Source organism: Rhinolophus ferrumequinum, chromosome 5 (assembly GCF_004115265.2).
Source record: "Rhinolophus ferrumequinum isolate MPI-CBG mRhiFer1 chromosome 5, mRhiFer1_v1.p, whole genome shotgun sequence".
Taxonomy (NCBI): domain Eukaryota; kingdom Metazoa; phylum Chordata; class Mammalia; order Chiroptera; family Rhinolophidae; genus Rhinolophus; species Rhinolophus ferrumequinum.
In genome coordinates this window covers 43880525-43905551 of record NC_046288.1, presented here as the reverse complement: position 1 = coordinate 43905551, position 25027 = coordinate 43880525, and the positions used below count along the sequence as shown (strand labels likewise).

General features: G+C 35.1%; 1 protein-coding gene across 4 annotated transcripts in view; it reads right to left on the bottom strand.

The window, feature by feature from the left end:
• Positions 1 to 25027, bottom strand: part of CCSER1 (coiled-coil serine rich protein 1) — a 1122560-nt gene that overhangs the window by 965713 nt on the left and 131820 nt on the right. For all 4 annotated transcript variants that reach the window (XR_004422964.1, XM_033105324.1, XM_033105323.1 and 1 more), the window contains one exon: positions 20226 to 20410. Coding sequence is in view for 3 of the 4 variants with exons in the window: in XM_033105324.1 (XP_032961215.1) it covers positions 20226 to 20410 (185 nt within the window). In the remaining variant the exon portion in view is untranslated. The remainder of the gene's footprint in view (positions 1 to 20225; positions 20411 to 25027) is intronic.

Sequence of the window (25027 nt, the reverse complement as noted above, 5' to 3'; positions counted from 1 at the left end):
GCTACCATGAGACTAATAGAAGGACCAAAGACACAGAAAGAGCTGGTGCAACACCCACCTGTGGCAGTTAAAAACTGGGAAGGATATCTCGGCTGCAGAGGTCGCCTCTGAAGAGTGAGGAGTCCCAGCCCCACAACAGGCTCCTCAGCCAAGAGTTCCAGTGCCGAGAAGAGAATACCCCACAACTTCTGGCTGTGAAAACCAGCGGAAATTTTGCTGCGTGAGATGGAGGGCAGCTGGAGTCCCAGGTGCTCCTCTTAAAGGGCTCATACACGGACTTACTCATGAGCACACTTACTTGCTCTGAGCTCTAGTATTGGGGCAGAAGCTCAAGTCATGCCAAGAACATGTGGGGAGGAAATGAATTTTCTGGCTTCAGGGCGAAGGCTGGAGGGACAGCTTTCTCCCAGTCTGAGGAGATGGTGGAAGCCATTGTTTCTTTGTCGAGCCCTCCTCCCCACCAAGCATGCAGACCTAGGTGGGTGCCATATCTGAGTCTCCATCAACCTGGCTAACACAATTCACACTGCCCTGATGATTCCTGAGACCCCACCCCACTCTACTTGCAGGTCCACCCAAGCTGCTTCCAGTGGCTGTTCTATACAAATGGCCTGTCTTTGTTCATGGTGTGGACTCTCCTAAAATCTCATAAAGGTTTCAAAACCCAGACAAGCAGCATCTGGACACGGTGTGTCCTGTACCTCTTGCTGAGCAGCCTCAAGCCCAGCACTGGTGGCAGCCAGCCTCAGTTCAAGGCTTGGCCTCTTCCAGACATCCCCAAGCCTAGCACAGATGGCAGCCATCTGCAGAACGTTTTGTGGCCCATGCCAGGTGGCCCGAGCAAGGAACAGGCTGCGGCTGAACTTGTCCTGCAATGGGTCCCCTTCCAGGACACCCTTGTGGCTGTCTATGGATGCTCCAGGAGCACCACCTAGCCACTTCCTTGGATGACATACCCAAAGGGCAGACTAGCCAGGCACCAGGGCCCGGCTAAATCCGCTTCTGCTCTGTAAGATCAGCCCTTGCACAACAGCTCCTCCACTGTAGTCACAGCCCATCCTCACACCCAGTCTTCCTGAGGTCAACTATCTCTCTGATGTACCAACAGCAACCAAGGCTCAAAATACAATAGGAAGACATATACAACCCACACAAGTGACACACCTGCAACACCCAGCTCAGGTGACCTGGGAAACTGTGCCCTTGGCCCCACAGGACACCTATTCCGAGGCCGGATGCCACCAGTGCTGGGCTTAGGGCACTTCAGCAAGAGATACAGGACACACTGAGGCCAGACGCTGCTTGTCTGGGATTTGTGAACCTTTGAATAAAAGATTCACATGAGGGAATAATAAGAAGTAAGACGCTATACCTTGTTTAATTGCTTTCTTGAATCTGATGCTATTGATACTCAATTTAATTGTGTTATTTTGAGTCATGTTTATTATTTTTGAGAAAGAAGTTGAAAGCAAGACTAGGTGAAATAAAAGGGATAGAGGAGAAGAGGAAAAAACAAAGTGGAAGATAGCTCATTTTCCTTATCTGAGTTCTACTTCCTACAAGATCTGTTTTGTGAATTATCTGCACAAAAATATAATATAGCCTTATAAAGTATAAATAAATAAATAAATAAATAAATAAATAAATAAATAAATAAATGAATAAATAAATAAATAAATAAGTAAATAAATAAATAAATAATTTCTTTGGACACATAATACCTACCCCAGTTTCTGACTCACATCCTTCCCTGATGGCAACCATCAACTTGTCCTCAGTATGTATGTGTGTTTCTATTGTATTTTATTATTTTGATTTGTTATATAGATTCCACATATAAGTGAAATCATACAGTATTTATCGACTTACTTCACTTAGCATAACACCCTCTAGGTCCATCCCACAATGTTCTTCACTGAAGAAATAATTCAGATTAATTTTACTTAAATCTTTGTGCTATCTAACCAATAATTGAAAGCTAATTATATCCCCTCACTTTTCTTTTCCAGAGTTTAGTGAACTGCTCTCTCTTTGATACATTACTTAGATCTGTAAAAGTCATATTCCAAAGCCAATAATTTGTTATCTATTCTAATTAGGTGTCCTTGTGAGTAAAGAACCAATTTGTTTAGAATATAAAAATACCAGGACTCTCACAGGAAATCTAGATTTTTTAAAGCAAGATACATATATATATATAGATATAGATATATATTTGTATATATACAGACATATATCCATATATATGTCTATATATATCTATATCTATATATATCTATATATAGATATAGATACCTATATATATATATATATATATGTCTTTATATATACAAATATAGATACATAGATCTAGATGATATATAGATGATATAGATAAATAGATAAATAGATATAGATATATAGATATAAAGATATAGATATAGATATCTCATATAACTCAGTTGCCACGAATAAAGAGACCCTCTCTTCCTGTTCACCATGACATCCCGGTCCCCTTCAAACAGTCCCTAACCCTTATTTGTCCTGGACACTTCGCTAGCACTGCGTTCAACTGAGAATTCACTTTGCTTGGCCATTAGCTCCATTTAACAGAAATACCTTTGTAATGTTTCTTTAATTTGGGCTGCTTTACCCTGAGCAATTCTGTGATTTTATTATACAATCTTGTTTTTTGGGGGAAAAAAAGAAGAAGATGTATTTGAATGAAGCTTTTGTCTATTGCTTTAGTAAAACAGGCTTGTTTGTTGATCCAGAACACTTTGTTATTTTATGGTAAAAGGATTCTTATTTTTAAATGAGTATAAGAATTGTTAGCAGATTCATAGTGTCAAAATTGGGAAATCACTTTGCTTTATGCTGTTTTTTTATAAGAACAAAAAAAAATTCTCTTAAGTCATTTGTATGGGTCAATTGTTCTGATTTCCTTAAAATTACCTAATGCTATACTTGTAACAACTAGGACAGAATCATGAAAAGCTGAAGATTTTAAAATCATTTATGTTCAACCCCACTGCACTGAATCAGAAAATAAAAAACAAAACTATAAACTGAACAACAGTGACTATCTTTGAACTTCTTTAGTTAACAGACATTACAGGCTTCCAGCTGTATAACAGTAAGTTCCCTTCAAAAAAATCATAGTATCACTTCATAAAACTTAATGATGTCCCAATTCCCTTTTTCTATGTGGGACTTTCTAGAGAGATGAATGCTACTGGAGAAAAGCATGCATTAGTACTTCCTTTTCCGTCTTCTAATGTTAAATCCAGCATCTCTACTGCAGTTCTTTTTTTCTCATCTATAACAACTTCCAGTGGACTGCTGGGTCAAGTTAAATCCTTCGTATCAGTGTATTCTGGCACTCACTTAGTTCAGTGATAGTTTTTATATACTCTTGTTATTATTATTAAAAATAAAAGAGAAAGACTCACTGCGATTCATGAACCATAACTAGGTGGCTGATCTTCTTTTCATCGAAAAGCACTATTTGTATTAATGGATCTGCATTTCTTTGGAACATAAATCTAATGAAAGCAACAGCATGCTGAGATACACTGTCTCATCCCAACCAGTACGTAATAAATGATATGAATTGTGTAACAGCTGGTTACCCCCGTTCAAATCCATAGAGTTTACACATTCAAGCTAAAAACCTCACTGGTGGATGTATTCTTCCAGAAGAATAAACAAAGAAGTAAGAAAGACAAGAACAAAAACTTCAGTGTATTATAAAATTGTCTCTCACAAAAGTTTAAAATCTTAAATTATCACAGGACTAGGAACATTACTAAATACACTATAGTTCAAAATTTAATTTTAAAGGAAATAAATAAGATATTTTATCAATCATTATTTTCTTCATTATTTTTTTTTCTTTGAAGTCATTGCCTATTCTATTTTGGATAATATCATATATTTAACACAAAATATTAATACTTTTGAAGTAGTAATTTATCAAGTTACTATTGATTTATTATGTGATTATATAAGTGTAAACATAAATGTCCACAGTGGTTAAACTTGCTTTTTACTTAAAAAAACGAGTACAAATTAAGTTTTTTTATAAATAGCCAAAATACCTGTTTTAAGGGCAGTTGTTTTATTCCTAATTTCATAATCAGGAAATAACAAGGTCAAATAAATTTTCGAATTACACTGTACCATAAATGGAGTAAAATACGCAAATCTTAAATGTACTTCTTGATTAATTTTTTTCTGAGCACTCTATGAGTATATTGATTTTGAAAAATGTATGAGTTTCTGAAAAATCACCAAATGAAAAATCAGGTAAATAGCAGACTATCCATATAAAGCATTAATGTGTAAATAACTTGCACTTTTTAAGAACTGTTTTTGTTGTGGCTTAAAGTAGTCAAGTCAACTTATTGCTGTGGTAAGATATAATTTATATGTGAGTTTGACTTTTAAAATATTTGTATTTCTAAGTGAATACTTTAAAAAGCAATACTACTTGTATTTCAGTTTCTGGCTTTGATCCATGTTATTAATAAAAGTAAGTGTCCTTTTCATAGGTATAGCACCTTATAGAACCTTAAAATTTACAAAGCGTTTTCACATAAAATATATTATTTGATCTTCACGACTCCATGAGGCAGGCAGTATTATTATTATTAAGTGAAAGAAATGAGACTGGATTTGGTGTCCTTTACCAAATCATGTGCTCCTTTTATCACACTCTACTTGTTTAAAATAAAAAGTTTAAATCACATTTAACTGATATAAAAGAATTCCTATTTTGTAAATTTGTCTATTTCATGTTTATGTGTTAACAGAAATAATTTGCCTTTTATTTTAAGCAATATTCTTTTATTCCAGACAAGTGTCACAAAAACTGAAAAAAAATACATATTCTTATAAGCTATTAAAGATTAGAAAACACTAAGGCATTTGGGGAAAAATTGTGTAAAAAGATGTAAAAATATCATAAAGCTGTTTATTAATTTACTCTATTTTATTAAGTTGTTACTTTTGCATACTTTTAGGAAGTAAAGGTATTTATAGATTTTCTTCCCTTCTTAATACTCTCCCCTCCCGTTGCACATGCACACTGCATACCACGAGTTCATCTTGGACCAGAGCCAGCTTGAGCACAATGTACAGGAAGCTCTGAAGGAGACAAAGCAGAAATAACAGTTGCAGAGACCACACAGTAGGATAGAGGTGGGCAATATGTGGTTTTCTGGTAGTTGCCAAGTTTCCTGGAAGGTCAAATATATACTGTATGCACTATGCCCAAAACGTTTGCCATTGTCTGCCTTTTGCTCAACTGAAGCTGCTGTCAATTTGAAAAGAAAAAACCAAAAACCAAAAAGTGTAGTGGTGGGTGATCGTAGTGAGTATAGAATTTATCATTGCAATGTATTTACTCTGACTCTAATATGGAGGTCCTATTTTAAATGATATACTTGCTGCTTCTCCAATGTGACTATAGAAACAGAGTAGATTTAGAATTATTGGAATATCTTAAAAGGAGGCTGAAATATAGTGTACTAAAACAGAATAAGATAGTAATATAGACGGGGGTGGGGGAAGGAAAGAAGCCATTCACTATTTGGGCAAAAAACAACTCACTGCATATTTCTCCACATCCACTCCAAAGTTTCAGTCCTCAGAGTTTCTACTACTCTGTTTATACAAATAGATCTTTCACAAGCCCTCATTGTATTTCCATAAATTCAATGTATTGTGTTTTTCAATGTCTATTGATTTAGTCAGATTTCTGATAGAGATCCCCCACCTTTTCATTTAGGGTCTTCATATGACTTTACCTACATCTTACATTTTCCTATAGGACAGTTAAAAAATAAAAGGCAACAGGGTCATGGATCAAACATCAAGTAATAGCTGGGTTTAAAGTGTAAGTATGAAGAAGAAGCTGCAAAGGAGTCTGAAAGGAGAAAAAGAAGAAGATGACCCGAGGAAAATTAGCTCTGAAAAAAGGAGAAATGATTGGTATACAAATAATGTCCTCACCGGTAAGCAGATGAGAAGTCAAGAAAGATGAAGACTGAAAAAAAGACTCTGAAAATAGGTAGCCAATGATAACTTTACAGTAGCTATCAACTGGGGGGTGAGTTTTGCCTACCAGGGCATGTTTGGCAATGTCTGGAGATACTTCAGTTGTCACAACTTGAGGGTTCTATGGGCATTTCAAGGGTAGGGGTCAAGGATGCTGCTAAACATCCTACAATGCACAGGACAGCCCACCCCCCAACAAAGAACTATCCAGGACTAAATGTCAGTAGAGCCAATATTGAGAAACACCCTGCATTTTACAGGAGCTACAATAAATAAAATTGAGGAGATTGTAGACAGTTAGGAAATAAATATGGCAAAAGAAGGCTATTCATTGAGAGCTTTTTGCCTTGTTGGGAAAAAGGACAGAATGGAGAATTTTAGGAGCAGGTAGGGCATAGAAAAAATATTGCTTGTTTTTCTCAATGATGCAAAACTTGGAAGTGATGTAAACTGACAGTAATGGAAAGATGGAGAAAAAGCTGGAAAAACAAAACCAAACAAAACAGGAGAAACATACTGATGAAGTGTACTATTCTAAAGGAGTGAAGGGTTGAAATCAAGAAAACTAGTAAAAAAGAGTAATATGAAAGACTTCATATTACATATGCAGACACATATATCTCTAAGATCAGAAGAAATTAAGGACTAATGGGTAAAAATAGGAACGATTTGGAAGTGAGGGGAAAGAACAAGATAAATAGCTTGAGAGTATTTAATGTTTATTATACTCAGTGTCAGGATTAAGCAGCTGGTCTGTGATCCATTTTCCCTGTTATAGGGGGAAATATAGTATGTTTCCTAAAAAGAAAGAAGGCAAGTGACCTGGTGTAATCTCCTTGAAAACATACTAATGACAGACAAATGAACTGACAAACAAAAATGGTTTTCACTATAAGTGAATTGATGCATGGACTGCTTTTAGCAGTATGTGTCTAAATTATCCAGGATTGTTTATGAAAAATAAAGCTGGAATGTAGATATTTATGGGTTATTGCTACCTGGAAAATGTCTATGCATGCTACATAACTATGTGAGTTTAAAATGAAGATGTTTCATATGGTCAAAAGGTAAAAACATATAGTTATAACTAAGTTCTGGGGATGTAATGGTTACAGCATGGTGACTATAGTTAAAAAGAAAAAGAAATGGAGAAGTTTCCTATTGAGATTGCTTCTTTCTGTGTAAATGAGGTGATTGTACATGACCAACAATCCAAACTTCATCCAACAATCTGGGCTAGGACTTACCAGATGTAGACAGAAAGGATCTGGAAAGCTGGGAAGGTATCCCAGATCTCTCCCTGCTTCACCTATGTCTCTTGATGCCTGATAAAAACTCCGATTCATGTGAGTCTCTCTTAACAAAAAATTATTTGTGTTTCTCACTGACACAAATACTAATCATTGGGCAGTGTTGGAAGACAACTAGCTGATATTCTGCAAGGAATAACAAATATATACAATAAAAAGTCTAAGAGAGGGAACTAAAAAAAAGGATTAGTACTTGGGTTGTTTCAGGTAGGATGCAACAAGCTAAGCACAATAGAAGATCTAAACATCAGGGTTTTCCAAGCAAGCTTTTAAAATTAGAGTGAAATAATCACTGAATTAAATTATAAAAGTGATAAAATGACAGGTACTCTAATTTAGTAATCATTAAACAAAAACATCATCACATGGGAAAAATGTGAAATGTATATACATGATTCATTTGAAATCGCACCTTTTATTCTGACATTGCAAATATGATGGTTTGAGAGAGAATATTTTTCTCAATTTTAAAATTATTTTTAAAATATTGGTATTTTAAAATATTTATATTTTCCATAAACTGACTGTAATTCTTAATACTAGATACTATTCTATATTTCTTGACCTTAGAAGTCAATTTTTAATTTACTAAAATTAATATAATATGCTGTATTAAATTTCAGAATAATAGAATAACTATTTCTTCATTATCTAACTTGAATAAAAACTTCAAATTCTGGTGACTATTTCCTCAGAAAAGGTACTTATTTTTTCAAGGTCAATTCTGTTTTACAGATTATGCAGCTGTTCAGATAGTCAAGAATCCTGAATCGATAAATATTCTCTTTCATGCTGTGAAAGCTGTGCCAGCCCACAGGGTTACCTAAATACGGTATAAAACAGTTTTTATCTCACATAAAATTGAGATAACTTGATCCAGTTAAAAATAGAATAATCATTTTTGCATTCTAACCCCAAGAGTAAAGGAAAACAACCTTAATTTTCCAATCTATACTGTCTAATGCGTATGCTCAATGTAGTATGGTTAGAGAAAAAGTCTTTAATTTTCTTCTACAACCTTTCTTCTTAATTATTTCCTTGATTAAATAACATTAAACAGAAATATGTGCTGTTCTTAATAGAGATTTTAATATATATTGTTTAATACTGTTATTGTTACATGATTGTTTGTTGCCATGGTCCGAATGTTTGTGTTCCCTCAAAATTCATATGCTGAAATTCAAATCCTCCAAAATGATGGCATTAGGAGGTAGGGCCTTTGGGAGGTACTTAGATTGTGAGGGTGGAGTCCTCAGGAATGGGATTAGCGTCTGTATAAGAGACCTCTTAGCTTTCCACCATGTAAGACACAAAGAAAAGGTGTTGGTTCTGAACTAGAAACAATACTGGAACCTCCATCTTGGACTTCCAGCCTCCAGAACTGTGAGCAATGTTTCCATCATTTATTAGCTATTCAGTCTGTGATATTTTGTTATAGCTACCTAAGGAACTAAGATACATTCTAAGTTTTAATAATGCAATCACAGAGGAAAAAATTACGTGCTATGCACCTTCTCATGTGAAATGTATGAAGAGACAGGTAATAATTAGGATACTGCAACTTGATTTATTTACTCAAATTAATTTTAAGGTCATTTAAGATGAAGGGATTCAGCTCAATAAATAAGCTATTCATAATTCTGTGCACCAAACATACAAACGGTGACAGCTGCTAAATGAAAATGACTCATCCCAAAAGCTAGAAAAAAAAAAAGGTATATTTATCCAATTCTACTTATTTAGAAGTAATTCTGAATTTTCAAGTTTATAAGAAATGAAGTGAGTTGGACTAAATAAAATATACCTGGGTGTTTTAAAACAACACCTTAGACATATTTGACCAAGAACTTGTATTTTTTAATGGGTTCACCAATAAATAACACAAATAATTAACTATTTCTCATCTTCTTTGTATGGCCAGTCCATAACCATTTTACTTGTATGATCCTGTAAACCATTCCATAAGACTTATTATTCTAAAATGAATTCTGTTTCTACTGAAATAATGTCATAATTGGTATGGACTTCTTGATCAAGGACTTAGTATTAAAACCAATGCTGTAGCAAAAATGCATCATAAAAACATCTGTGCATTTGTATTATACATTAAAATGTTGAAAAATGCGCAAAAGCACACCACACACAATGATTGTATTATAGGCATATATCATAACATAATCAGCAATCTTACCTTTAATTTACCCATATTTTTTGTGCACCAGACACTATAATAAGTGTTATAAGAAATGCTAATATGTACAAAATTTCTTCCACTTAAAAGACTGAAGTCTAACAGGTAAAATGAGAAACATTCATATAGCTAAGTGGTGGGTGCTATATATGTGATATAACTTAGAAGGACATTGATAGAAAAACTATCATTAGTAACTAGAAAAATCAATAAAGGCATTATGGATTAAGGCTATTAATCTAAAATTAATAAACTAGTTATCAACAAATGTAATTTCAGTTTGAATGAGTAATTTTCCTTCTTAAAATATAAGGATTGTGGAGAATGATTTGTGTGGTTCCATTTCCTTAAGAATATTAATGACTTCCTTTTCTCATTAGATGTTCTTGCAGCAAGCAATGATATTTGCTTTAATTCCATTGACAATAAGTTAAACCCAAAGCTGAGATCATTATCTTAACCCTCAAATAGTCATTAACATTTTTACATATTTGAAAGTCTCATCTAGGATTTCAGGATTAAGAGGAAAAAATACTTGAATCAGATTTTCTAATCATCATCTTTCCTTTGCTCTTAATTTTGAGCTGGAATAACTTTTATGCCACAAAATGGAAGTGTGAAGGTGCATATACCAAACAAGGCCAGTGGAGCTCTTTTTCCTGATGAATGGCAGAGGTGAGGTATTTTGAAACTGATTCTTTGAACGTTAATGTTCTATTTTCTTCTTTACTGTCCCACTGCCTATCAGAGTACCTACTCATTAGCAGGTGGGCCACAATACAGTGGTAGAAATTAGCAAAAATATAAGAATTTATGTATACATTCAACAGTGTCAATTGAGCATATAGGCTCCATACAAATTAGGAATACAGAAGTTCATGTGCCCTTTTTCAATGCTTTTAATGTTTGATATTAAAGGTCACAATACAAATGAAACCCCACTCATTCTGAATTTTAAGATGGTAAAAATTGTTAAATCTGTCATACTGACAAGATCATGTAACTGTCTCCCAATCTGGGACTTTAAATTCCACAAGGGCTGACTCTTTCATTTTGCATCTTCAGAGTAGGTTCTCAATAAACATTTTTTGAAAGAAACTGTGACTGGCTTGATGAATGAACGAACAAACAAAGGATAAATTAATAAAGGAGAAAATAGTAGGCCCCAGAAGAAAAGTGAATGCATAGTAAAGTGTTTGACTATTTAACTAAGGGCTTACTTCATCTTAGATCATTTATTATCAATAATATCTAAATTCTAGGTTTTGAGATAATAAATAATTAAAATATGACGTGAGATGCTAATGACCTGCAAGTAACAACTTTTTTCTTAAATATAAATCTGGTCTTCTACAGAGGAAGTCCTACAGCTTATGTTTTCACTGTGCAATTTGCAGTTTCTACACAAAGGCAGCAGGAGCCAAACTGCAAACGAGAGAATCAGAGTCAACCTAACCATAAATGAATACTGTCAGAATCACTTAGCACAAATACTTCAGGGCAACTTTATGGATGCATTTGCTGAGTCATCTGAACATAGCACAACTTTCCAAGCCAGCTTTTTAATGTAATAAAAATAAGTACTTCCAAATATAGTAGGATTCCCAGAAAGTTCATCAAATAGTTAATTTAGATATGCATCTCAAGGCCTTTAAGTCAGGAAAAGAGCACATCCCAAAAGACAAAACTTATGGTTATGAATGTATCCTTTGATTTCAAAGATATCTTCACCTTTTTCAACCACAATGACCAGTGCAGTGCGAGGCATAAAGTCAGGGCACATTAAATGACTGTGGACCAAAGGGAGGGAAGAGGCAAGCAGGAAATCTCAGTTAATTAAATGGACTGAGATACAATAAATTATTTGAGAATATGATACTCAGTAGTGCCCAACAGACGTACGTGGGTCTATAGTTTTCAAACACAAGGAAGAGACTGTACTTCCTGTTACCTTTTGTGGTTAGTTTTGGCCATATGATTAGTTCTGGTCAATGAGTTGTGAGAAGAAGTGAAGTGAGTTTCTCACAGGTCAGAGCATTGATTAGTGGGATGAGGACCTGCAGAGATCTCTTTCTGCCATGGTGAAAGGCAATATTTGCATTGGTAGCTGCTTCAACAGCCCAGATACAGAAGGAGACATCAAACAGAACTCCCAGCACTTTCCGCAAGAACATGTAGCCTGAGCGATAAATAAACCCTCATTATAAAGTCACTAATATTTGGAGGTTATTTGCTATCACACAGCTAGGAAATCTTACTCATACACTCACTCAGGAACTATCACTCATTTAATAATGCCAGATCCTCTGTATTGCTCCTTATATATGAATCTATATTAATACATATATATTATATATAATATCATATACTATATATACATATGTATTAAACACACACACACACACACATATATATATGTTTAGAGTAGGGTGATCTTGTAATATTTGGAGTCAGACTTCACTGTGTAAAGCTGTTAAAGAAATCATGACAAATCCTTACATTTATTCATTGATATACCATAGTCTGGAAGGGAAAGTTCCTAGAAAGAAATAGCCTATTTCTAGAAAACCTTTTGGTCCCTCCTAAGAAAGTATCAGTAAAGATGCTCATTAGAGAAAAATTAAGGAAAAATCTTAATTTAAAGCAGTTTGAACATATGAGTTTATAATAAATGTGAATGCTTAAAATTTTGTTCCAGATATATTTTGGTTTCTCATAATAAATTTAAGCAAAGTCTAATTTCTTTTGAGCCATTGATGATCAAAGAATTAATACATCCTACCATTATACTTTCAGATTGAAATATCCCCAAAGTATACAAAAACACTAGAATTGTGATCTATCTAGCCTACTAGGGTACATTTTTGGTAATTCAGGATCCCTCAGCATCTTAATAAGTAGAGCCATCGCCTAGTGGCAGAATTAAATCCCTATGAACTATATAAAGCACTCCAATTCCTTCTCAGTATGAATATCTTCTTTTGTCACAAATTTCTTTTTTGGATGAGCTATCTCTCAGTAAAGACATTGATACCATTCATCAGCATATCAAGAAATAGTACCACATTTTAAGTCCAGAATAAATACTAAATTTTGTTTCTTTTTTGTATCCCTTTCTGAGGGTCATAGTCTATACTTAGAGCAAAAAAATAATAAAATAAAATAAAATAAAATAAAATAAAATAAAATAAAATAAAATAAAATAAAATAAAATAAAATAAAATAAAAAAAAACAAAAGTTGCCTTAAATGAGTTAACTTCATGACACAGAAATAATGTGGGGAAATGAAAAATTAATGCAAATCTATCACATCCCACCCCCGCCCCAACCCTGCAGCAAAGAAGCACATAGGGATTAAAGTTAGACAGCTAGGATCCAAATCTCAATCCTATCTTTGTCACTTACTTTCTGTATTTTTGGCAAGTGACTTATCTTCTCAGTGACTTATTTTCCTCTTTTGCAAAATATGATCAATAACAGTACCACTTGGTTCACAGTATTGTGGGGACTGAATGTCATAATACATGTGAAGCATGAGGAGTAGTACTTCGGTTCAAATTAGATTTAAAAATACATGTTACTATTTTTTAAAGATTTTAATTAAAATATAGCGAATATGCAATATTATGTCAGTTTCAGGTGCATATCATAGTTATTCGACACTTGTACGAGGTGTGATCAAACAATATGGTAAACGTTTAAATTTTAAAAAAAGTATTACATTAAAAGACACATTACCATTAATAACCTTCAAAATATCACCCCTCTCTATTAACAAATTTATGCCATCGTTCTTGCCACTTTCTGAAGCAGTTCTGGAAATTTTCTGTCATGTCTTTGGTTGCACTGTCATAGTTGCCTCGATGTCCTGAATTATTTTAACTTTGGGAAAAAGCCAGAAGTTGCACAGTGCCAGATTGGTGAATAATAAAGTGGATGAGGACAAACTGTAATGTTTTTTTGTTTTTGTTTTTTGGGTTTTTTTTTTTAAGTTTATTGGGGTGACAATTTTTAGTAAAATTACATAGGTTTCAGGTGTACAATTCTATAATACATCATCTATATATCACATTTTGTGTTCACCACCCAGAGTCAGTTCTCCTTCCATCACCATATATTTGATCGTTTTTAGCCTCATCTACCACCTCCCAGCCCCCGTTACCTTCTGGTAACCACTAAACTATTGTCTGTGTCTATGAGTTTTTGTATCTCATTTGTTTATCTTGTTCTTTTGTTGTTTTCGGTTTATATACCACATATCAGTGAAATCATATGGCTCTCGACTTTTTCTGTCTCACTTATTTCCCTTAGCATAATAATCTCAAGATCCATCCATGTTGTTGCAAATATTTTTTTATTTGACAGAAATTGCCATACCAGAAGCGACGTGTGACACGGAGCATTGTCATGATGGAGGATGATTTATGGAACACTTTAAAATGCACCTTCTCTCACTCATAGCTCACAAAAAACTGACTGCACCAAACAAGTTGAAACTTGTCACACTGTTACTAAGGTTTGACGCACCGCTCACCACTTCCTGTATTGAATATCCCTGCCTTTCTGTTCGATGGCACAAGGCAGCAGCATTCACCGTGTTTTTTGATCACTAGCGCAAAGTTCCATGTCACACATCACTTCTAGAACAGCAATTTCTGTCAAATAAAACAATACAGTGCATCCTCATCCATCTTATTCACAGGATCTGGCACCATGCAACTTCTGGCTTTTCCCCAAAGTCAAAATGACCATGAAAGGTAAACATTTTGAATGGATTCAGAATATGGAGGCAGGCACAAAAGCACAAGTGAAGACACTCATGAAAGACGACTTCCAGAACTTCTTCAGAAAGTGACAAGAACAATGGGATAAGTGTATTCAAAGAGAGGGGGAGTATTTTGAGGGGGATTAATGGCAATATGTCTTTTACTGATAATTTTTCTTTAAATTTAAACATCTACCATATTTTTTTATCACACCCTCGTATACCTAAAGAAGTGATCACCAAAAGTCCAGCAACCATCTGACACCACACCACGCAATCACGATATTATTGACTATATCCCCCATGCTGTACATTACATCCCCATGACTTATTTTTGTTTTATGCCTGGAAATTTGAACGTATTATGCCCCCTCACCTTTCCCCTTCCCTTTTTAAGTTTTCAATTACAGTTGACATTCAATATTATTTCAAATTAATTTCAGGTATGCAGCATACTGATTAGAAATTTATATAATTTAAGAAGTAATTCCCCTGACTAGTCTACTACTCACCTGACACTATACATAGTTATTACCATATTACTGACTATATTCCCTATGCTTTACTTTACACCCCCATGACTACTTTGTAACAACCAATTTGTATTCTTAATCCCTTTTTCTTTTTCCCCCACTCCCCAGAACCCCCTCCCATTTGGCAACCATCAAAATGTTTTCTGTGTCTATGAGTTTGCTTGAGTTTTCTTTGTTTATTTTATTCTTTAGATTTCACATATAAGAGAAATCACATTGCACCTGTCTTTCTCTGTCTGACATACTCCCTTCAGCACAATGCCTTCCAGGTCCATCCATGCCGCCACAGATGGCAAGAACCCATTCCCTTCCATGGCCGAGCAAGATTCCATTGTATATATGTTTGCCACCTCCTCTGTATTCAGTCATCCATCGATGGACAGCCAGGCTGCTTCCATATCTTGCCACTGTAAACAATGCTGCAATGAACACATGGATGCACATATCCCCTCAAAGTCATGTTTTGGTTTCTTCAGATAAATATCCAGAAATGAAATTGCCTGGTCCTTCTTTGTCTCTTGTTAGAACCTTTGTTTTAAAGTCAATTTTGTCTGGTATAAGTATTGCTACCCCAGATTTTTTTTTCCATGAAATATCTTTTTTTCCATGCCTTTACTTTCAGTCTCTGTATTTTTTGTTTGTTTATTTCTATTTTCATGAAGTATCTTTTTTCCATCCTTTTACTTTCAGTCTGTGTGTGTCTTTCAATATGAAGTGAGTCACTTGTAGGCACCGTCTGTAAGGGTTTTGTTTCCTTATCCACTCAGCCACCCTATTTTTTGATTGGAACATTTAATCCATTTATATTGAAAGTAATTTTTAATAGATATGTAGTTATTGCCATTTTACTATTCATATTTATTTATTTATTTATTTTACTTATTTATTTATTTTTTTTGTCTTAAAGAAATCACCCTAAGATTCCTTGTAATACTGGTTTGGTGGTGATGAACTCCTTTATCTTTTTCTTGTCTGGGAAGCTCTTTATCTGCTCCTTGATTGTAAATGATAGCTGTGCTGGGTAGAGCAATCTAGGTTGTAGTCCTGGTTTTTCCTCACTTTCAATATTTTGTGCCAATCCCTTCGGCCTGTAAAGTTTCTAACGAGAAATCAGCTGACAAAATTATGGGGACTCCCTTGTAGGTAACTAAGTGCTTTTCTTTTGCTGATTTTAAGACTCTTTCTTTGTCTTTAACCTTTGGCATTTTAATTATGATGAGTCTTGGGTTCATCTGGTTTGGGACTCTCTGTGATTACTGGGATTATATGTCTATTTCCTTACCCTGGTTAGGGAAGTTTTCTGTCCTTATTTTTTCAAATAGATTTTCAATTCCTTGGTCTCTCTGGTCTTCTGGCACCTCTATGATGTGAATATTGGTATGTTTGATGTTGTCCCAGAGGCCCTAAAACTATTCTCATTTACTTGGATTCTTTTCTTTTTCTTTTTGCTGTTCTGATCAGGTGTTTTCTGCTACCTTATCTTCTAAATTGTTAATTCAGTCCTCTGATTCATCTAATCTACTGTAGATTCCCTCTAACATATTCTTCATTTCCATTACTGTATTCTTTATTTCTGACTTTATTTTATGTTTTCTATCTCCATTTTTATGTTTCCTATCTCACTGTTGAAGTTCTCCCTGAGAGCATTGAGCATCCTTATAACCAGTGTTTAAAACTGCATGTAAATTGTTTGTCTCCATTTTGTTTAGTTCTTTTACTGGAGCTTTGTTCTGTTCTTCCATTTCGGACATATTCCTTTGTCTTCTCATTTTAGCTGCCTCCCTGTATTTATTTCTATGTATTAGGTAGGGATGCTATGCTTCCTAGTCTTAGTAGAGTGGCTGTATGTAGTAGGAGTCCTGTGGAGCCCAGTGGAGCAGTTTCCCTAGTCACCTGGGCTGGGTACTGCAGCTGTGTCCCTTGTATAGGTTGTATGTGCCCTCCCATTGTAGTTCAGCTTTGGTTGATCTTTGAATGTCAGTGGGAGTGATTGGCCCTTGTGCTGATTGGTTGTGAAAACTGAGGTGACTAGAGTGGAGGAGCTGTTATGCAGGGGCTATTGACCAGGATTTGCTTTAGCAGGGCTCTGCTTGTCCAGTCTGCCCTTTGGGTGTGTCATCCTTAGAGGAGACTGGGTGATGCTCCAGCTTGGTCTGAAGCTGACCAATGAGCGTGCGTGCCCCGGGGCCTACTGGGAGGGGACCTGCTGCTGGACAAGTTCAGCCACAGCCTGTGCCCTGCCCTAGGCCACCTGGCATGAACCACAAAGCAATCCACTTATGGTCACCACCAGCGCTGGGCTTGGAGGTATCTCAAGAAGCCAAGTCATGAACCGAGGATGGCTGCCACTAGTGCTGGGCTTGGGGCTGCTCAGCAAGAGGTACATAACATGCCTAGTTCAAATGCTGCTTGTTTGGGTTTTGTGAACCTTTGAGAGATTTTAGGAAAATCCACAGCATGAGCCAAGACAGACTGTTTGTCTAGAAAAGCCACCAGAAGTGGCTTGGGTAGGCCCACCAATTGGGTGGGGCAGGGTCTCAGGGAATCAGGATGAACGAACAGTGTTAGCCTGGTTGATAGAGACACAGATATGGCAACTTCTGATGACTGCATGCCAGGAAGGGAGATGTCTCAACAAAGAAACAGCGGATTCTCACAGCACTTCTGTCTGGGAGACAGCTGCCCCTCCAGCCCTCTCCCTGAGGCCAGACAACTTAGTTCCTCCATATATGTCCCTGTCGTCTTCTGAACTGCTTTCCCAGTGCTGAGACTCAGAGCAAGTGAGTCTGTCAGTGGGTAAGTCTGTGCATGGGCCCTTTAAGAGGATTGCCTCGGACTCAAGCCACCCTCCACCTCACTCAGCCACAATCACCGCTGGTTTTCACAGCCAGAAGTTGTGGGGAATTCTCTTCCTAGCCCTGGAACCCTGGACTGGGGAGCGTGTTGTGGGGCTGGAACTCCTCACTCCTCCAGTGGTGTCCTCTGCAGCTGAGATATCCCTCCCAATGTTTAACTATCACACGTGGGTTTGGGACCAGTCGATTCCATGTCTCTGCCCCTCCTACCAGTCTCTAGGTGGCTTCTTCTGTATTTCCTTAGCGATAGGACTTTGGTTCAGCTAGACTTCAGGCAATTCTCAATGATGGCTGCTTTGTAGTTTAATTGTAATTTTGATGTGGTCATAATAGGAGGCGAGTACAGCACTTACCTCCTCCTTCATCTTGACAGGAAATCCACACATTACTATTATTATTGCTCTAAAAGAAAAGAATAACTGAACCATGGGTGTACTCTTAAATACATATATCCACTGGAATTATTTTGAAAGAGGAATATAGAAAATGTGTGTCATTTTACACACATTTCTTAAATACATGTCACTTGTTTCACAGCTAATATAATGTAAAGAATCATGGCATTTCATCTTCAGATTGCTATGTGTTAAAGATTATATTTTTGTGCATTTTAAATTAACTATTACCCTGTAAATTAATTGAAGGATGAGATATTGGTTGTGAAATTCATAGTAAAACAGTAAAGTCATAAAGTATTTTTTATAGATTTAGTGTAACAATTCAACTGTTTCAGTATTTATTTCAACAAGTTTTACCTATAAATCCAGTTAACATGTATTTTAACCAAGTTTCTGTTCCAATCTTGATAGCCTTTCCCCTAACATGGCAATAGTGTCATCCTGCCACCTAGTGGAAGACCTACATCACTGCAGGGACACTTGTTAATTTATAAAAAGCCTCAAATAAAAAAACAAAATTGAATTTTTTGTTTTAACATTTTAATTTTTAAATCTTGAAAGTGGATCTGAGAGGTAGAATGATTTTGTGATGTTACAAGGAAAATTATTAATATATAATATGAAAAAACGAGCTATAAATAATATGTAAAAGGCCCAGTGTTTGGCAAGTACTATAAATAATGTATAATTATTAATATAAATACCTCTATGTGAAAGAATAATGGAAATTTTGTGAAGAGAAATGTTTCACAATAATTCATTAGCCATAACTTTTAATGTTGCATCAATTGGAAATCTTTCTTAACACGTTCTTAGACAAAAAAAAAAAAAGTCTATTGCAACAATATAACATTTTTAAAGAACAAAAAGAAAGATGAAATATTATATATGCATATATATATGCATATATATGTGTGTGTGTATATATATGTGTGTGTGTGTGTATATATATATATATATATGCAAATACAAATACAGATACAATTATTTTCTACCTCCATACAAATAAGGAACCCATTATCACTTGTTGTTTTGTAGTTACTAATTTGCCCAGGATTAAAATCTGGTCAAGCCTGACCTAATGGACAGAACTTCTAACTTCAAGTATAATGGTTTTGGTATCACTCAGTAGTGTCTCAGTAACTTAAGGCTTCTTCACAACACAACCGTCAGAATGAGATGAGCTAACATTTTCATTTGAAGACGTAAATATGTAAAATACATAGAAATGCCATAAATTATTTAGCATTTTGCACATGTAGGTATGTAGGTAGGTAGATAGATCATTTAAAAGAAAACTGTTAAATATTAGGAATCAAAGACACTGCTGAAAAAGGACACATTTGTGAGAAAATGAATAAAGTAATAACTTTATTTGGAAATAACTCCAAAAGGCAAGCCCACCCCAACATTTGTGAGACCTGAGCCTCTTGGAACCCCTGGGCTGTGGTCCACTCATCATCGATTCTCACCCCAGGCTCCAGATCACATTATGAGGAAGCTTCATCCACATGCCTCTAAGACACCTCAGCCTACAAGTGCAAGCCCAGACCTACCCCCTACTTACCCACTTCCACCCTTAGCTGCAGGCTCCTATAGTTTGGACCAGGAATCGGGAATGTCAGTTAATCTAGAATGCATTAATGCTTTGTACAGGCACTTTGCCTTGCCTTGACTCCAAAGGTCTCTCACCTGGTGTGGACGGTTAACTGTAAAACTGTCTAATGGTGGGACTGTCATCAGCATGGTTTATAAAAGGACATATTTTAGAATGGCTATAGAATAAAGAGCTAGTGTGAAATGACGGTGTTAGAGGGCATCCTCATAACCATCATTTTTCTTAGCTTGTGTATCCCAGGGTTTTATTCTAGAATGGAGAACATCAAACTTTCCATCAACCAAGGAAGACAGGAATTAAGAGTAGTTATCATGGCCGTCTCCTATCTGTCACGACCCATGAGAATCTTAAGTGCAAACTTAGCATCTCTGACTTGTGAAGTTAACTATGGAGATCAATTTTCCCTTCAAATATAAGGAGTCATTTTTCAGTGCGCTTTCACTCTGCAAGAGGCATGAACATGCCAGATGTATGTGGAATTACTGTATCATGTGCAGGTACATGTATTCACTTACCAGGCTGTTCATTTTTGAAGACGATGAACCTGCTCTTTGCTTTCTTAGACTGTTAACTTCTTCTCCATTTCCATCTTTTGGTTTTAGGATCATTCTGCTACTCCCTGCAGTTCCTTCTGATGAGGATCGTAGTCGCCTCTCTATAAATCTTCCTTCACGATATGGACTTAGGCTACTGGCAAGAACTATTAAAAAATAAATAAATAAAAATTAATATAAATGGTTAAATATAGTTTTTATAAATGTTCCATTGAAAGCAAATTGGAAACTCCTAGTGTCATTCAAAATTTCCCTATCACAGAAAACTTTTTAAATTAATAAAGTTTGCTTAATCATGTAGTCATTTTGAAGCCCAAAACCTTTGGAGTCATCTGTGGCTTCTGCATACCTCATATAGATCACATAAGCAAATCCTGTCTTTCTTACCTCCAAGTTGTGTACAGAATCTCATCACTTCTTGCTACCTCCCTCACTAATATTCTGGACCAAACTCTGTCAATGCTCCCCTGGGTTGCTGTCATACTTTCTAATAGTCTCCTGCCTCTGGCTACTCCCACCCGCCTCTCCCTACCAGCACACAATCTACTTTCCACATGGTAACCAAAATGATACACTTAAAACATTGAGTGATATTAATCACAATCACTCCTCTAATCATTTTAAAGCTGATGTCTTCCCAATGGTCACTCAGGTTCCTCATGATATAACCCTTCTCTCCAACTCACACTGGGGACCTCTCCATCATTTATCTGTTCAGGTCTCTAACTTCATCTTCTGCTGTCTCCCTTATCCCTTCACTCTGCTTATGCCACACGAGACCTTTTGCCATCCTTAGAAAATTGCAGGTGTGTTCCAGCCCCAGGACCTTTACACCATAGCCTTTGTACTGATATACTTCTATCAAATATCTGTATATCTTACTCTCTAATCACCTTCAAGTCTTAGCCAATATGTTACCTTGAGTAATATACGCTGCTCACCATACCTAAAGAACAAAGCTGGAGGTATCACACTCTCTGACTTCAAATTATACTACAAAGTGACGATAATCAAAACAGCATGCTATTTGGCAGAAAAACAGACACACAGACCAATGGGACAGAATTGAGAACCAAGACATAAACCCACATATATATGGGCAGACAATTTTTGACAAAAGAGCCAAAAACATACAATAGAGAAAAGAAAGCCTCTTCGATAAATGGTGCTGGGGAAATTGGAAAGCCACATGCAAAAGAATGAAAATAGACTGTTATCTGTCACCACACAGCAAACTTAACTCAAAATGGATCAAAGACCTAAATATAAGTCTTGAAACAATAAATTGCATAGAGGAAAAATAGGTACTAAACATATGGACCTTAGTCTTAGAGAGGATTTTATTAATTTGACCTCAAAGGCAAGGGATATACAACCAAAAACTAAAAAGTTTCTGCACAGCAAAAGAAACTATCAACAAAACAAAGAGGCAATGAACTGAATGGGAGAAGATATTTGCAAATAACACCTCAGATAAGGGGCTAATATCCAAAATATGTAAAGAACTCATACAACTCAACAACAGCAACAACAACAAAAACAATCCAATTAAAAACTGGGCAAAGGACCTGCACAGACACTTTTCCTAAGACATACAAATGGCCAACAGATATATGAAAAGATGCTCCACATCACTAGCTATTAGGGAAATGCAAATCAAAACTGCAATGACACACCACCTCACACACCTGTTAAGATGACTATTATCAAAAAGTCAAAAGATAACAAATATTGTAGAGGATGTGGAACAAAGGGAACCATTACACAGTGTTGGTGGTAAACTGGTAAATCTTTTGTGGAAACATGCGGAGTTTCTTCAAGAAATTCAAAATAGAACTACCATATGATACAGAAATCCCATTTCTGTATATGCAAAGGAAATGAAATCATTATTTCAAAGAGATATCTGTACTACTATGTTTATAGCAACATTCTGCAGAATAGACAAGATATGGAAACAACCTAAGTTGTTATATAAGGTGATATATATACACAATGGATAATTACTCAGCCTTAAAAAAAGAGGAAATTCTATCATTTGTGATAGCATGGATGAACCTGGAGGGCATTATGCTAAGTGAAATAAGCCAGATAGAGGATGACAAATTCAAAGATATGTGGAATCTTAAAAATAAAAAAGTCAAACTCATAGAAACAAAGATAGCAAAGTGGTTGCCAGTAGAATAATAAAAAATAAGGAGAGGTTGGTAAAAGGGTACAAACTTTCAGTTATAAGATGAAGAAAGTCTGATATCTAATGTATAACAAGGTGACTACAGCTGATAATACTGTACCATATAATTGAAATTTGAGAAAACACTAGAACTTCAATGTTCTCACTGAAAAAAAAATGGTGAACGTGAGGTGATGGGCATGTGAATTAACTCAATGGTAGAGGATCCTTTCAAAATGTCACAATGTACACATCTCTGAAATCATCACATTTTACACTTTACATATTACACAATTATATTTGTGAACTATACGTCAATAAAGCTAGAAATAAATATAAAACACCACCACCCCCTACTTCCTACTCCTTCATTCTGCTTTAAATTTATCCTCAGCAGTTATTAGCATATGCCATTTATTTATTTATATGTTAGTTGTCTGAGTATCCCCAGTAAAAAGTAAGCTTCATGAAGGTAGGAATTTATGCCTATTTTATCCATTGCTATGTCCCTAGTGCCTAAATCAGCGCCAAAACAAATGTTTGTTGAATGTATGATTCAGTGAGTGAATGAATGAATGAATGAATGGCTCATCTACCAGTTTAAAGACTTTTGTCCAGAACCTATTAGGCCAACATATAGCATTTTTTATTTTTAATAACTTTTTAAACCAATAAATAAAAGTTAAAATGCCAGACTTTACATTACTAATTTTGATACGATTGAACACCTAATACATTCAAATGTGTATTAAACATTAGCTTAAATATGTTTCATAATAAATACAAAATAAATTTAGTATTATGGAATTTAGTGTGTAAACAACTCTTTCTTACATAAAATACATTTACTTAACTATTTTAAAATATTAAACTTCCAAATTATAAAATCCTTATGAATAGCAGACGACCATCTCTACAAAATGAAGAATAGTATATTATCACTGTTTCCTTGTTGACATTACCAGCTTATTCACCTATGTATATTTTACTAGTTGTAGGTAATATGAATACGTAACTAATGTCCAAGAATGGGCAACATATTGTGGAATTCAGTGAAATTACTTTAATATGTTGAACAACTTGCAATCAGGATATCAGTCAAAAATTAATAATCAGCAAGATACTGTTAGTGATTCTCTAGTTTCCATAGAGATAAATGTTTACAGTATTTAATTTGACATTGAGGAAAATCATCATTTCTAAATAAGAATTAGAGATAATCAGGATAATTATATTTATACCCCTTTTTTGTGTTAATTTTTTTTAAAACTTCCTAGATTCCAATTTGAGGGCCACCATTTTCTAACAATGGGATTTCATTAAGTTTTTTAACTTAGTCCTAAATCTTAGTTATTAATAACTGCCACACAAAATTTTGATTAAGACTAAATGCAATAATGCACTCAAATTGTGTGTAGCTCATTTTGGGGACACATATTAAGTATACAAAAAGGTTCATCATCATTGACGTCATCTTCTTATTATTATATTATTATTAAATAATTAAGTAGGTATAACTAAAGCCAAAAGTAGACACAAGGCTACCAAGATCAAGAAAATGAAAAAAGCAGGTAGAAACATAAAAACAATCTTGTATCAAATTTGAAAAACATTAAGCTATAAAATTATACAGCTGGACAATTAATTCATACATTTAAAACTTTAAAATTACTATAATCATGGAGAGACTAGCTAGATAAATCATATAACCTTATGATTCTTGATATTGTACTATGTAATTTGACTTATGAATCTTATTTTATATTTTAGTATGATTCTTAATGTTTTGGAAAGAGTCAGGATCATGATGTGTATTACAGCCTAGTCATTAAGAGCCTGAGCTTTGAATTGAGATAGTTGTAATTTGGCTTGCTCCTTACCGGCTGTATGATCCCTTGGTCTCAGTTTTCACATTTGTTAACCAGGGGAAATACGAATGCCTACTTCATAGGGTTTGTATCCCAAACAATTATGTGCTAACACTGTGCCTTTGGACACATTACTTAACCAACTGATCTGTGCTCCAATTGTCTTGTCTGCATAATGGACTACAACAATAGTAGTGATTTCAATCAGTTGAGGATTAAATGAATTAATATGTCCAAAGAGCACAGAACAGTTAACGGGACATAATAAGCATTCAATGTTGGGAGAACTAGTAGAAATAGTAGTAGTAGTAGTAGTAGTAGTAGTAGTAGTAGTAGTAGCAGTAGTGGCAGTAGAATCAGTATAATAGTAGCAACAGCAGCAGTGGAAGTAGTGATTGTAGTAGAGAAATAAAAAATAAAACATAATGTCAAATACCTCTCAATAGCGGTATATATTCAATAATTTTCTTGAACTGAAATGTATATTAAATAATAAAGTTTTCTATTAAATAGCAAAGTTTTCTATTAAATAACAGACTAGAGTAATTCAACTGCCCATCCCTTTTGTTTAAAGCAAAGAGAAGCTACCTACGGTTACACAGGACGTTAATGGCAGAAGCAAAGTTGGAACCAAGTTTCCATATATTCCAAATGAATGCATCCATTTCATTAATTAAGAAATGTCAATAGTTTATCATAAACTCTAAAAATAGATAGTCCTT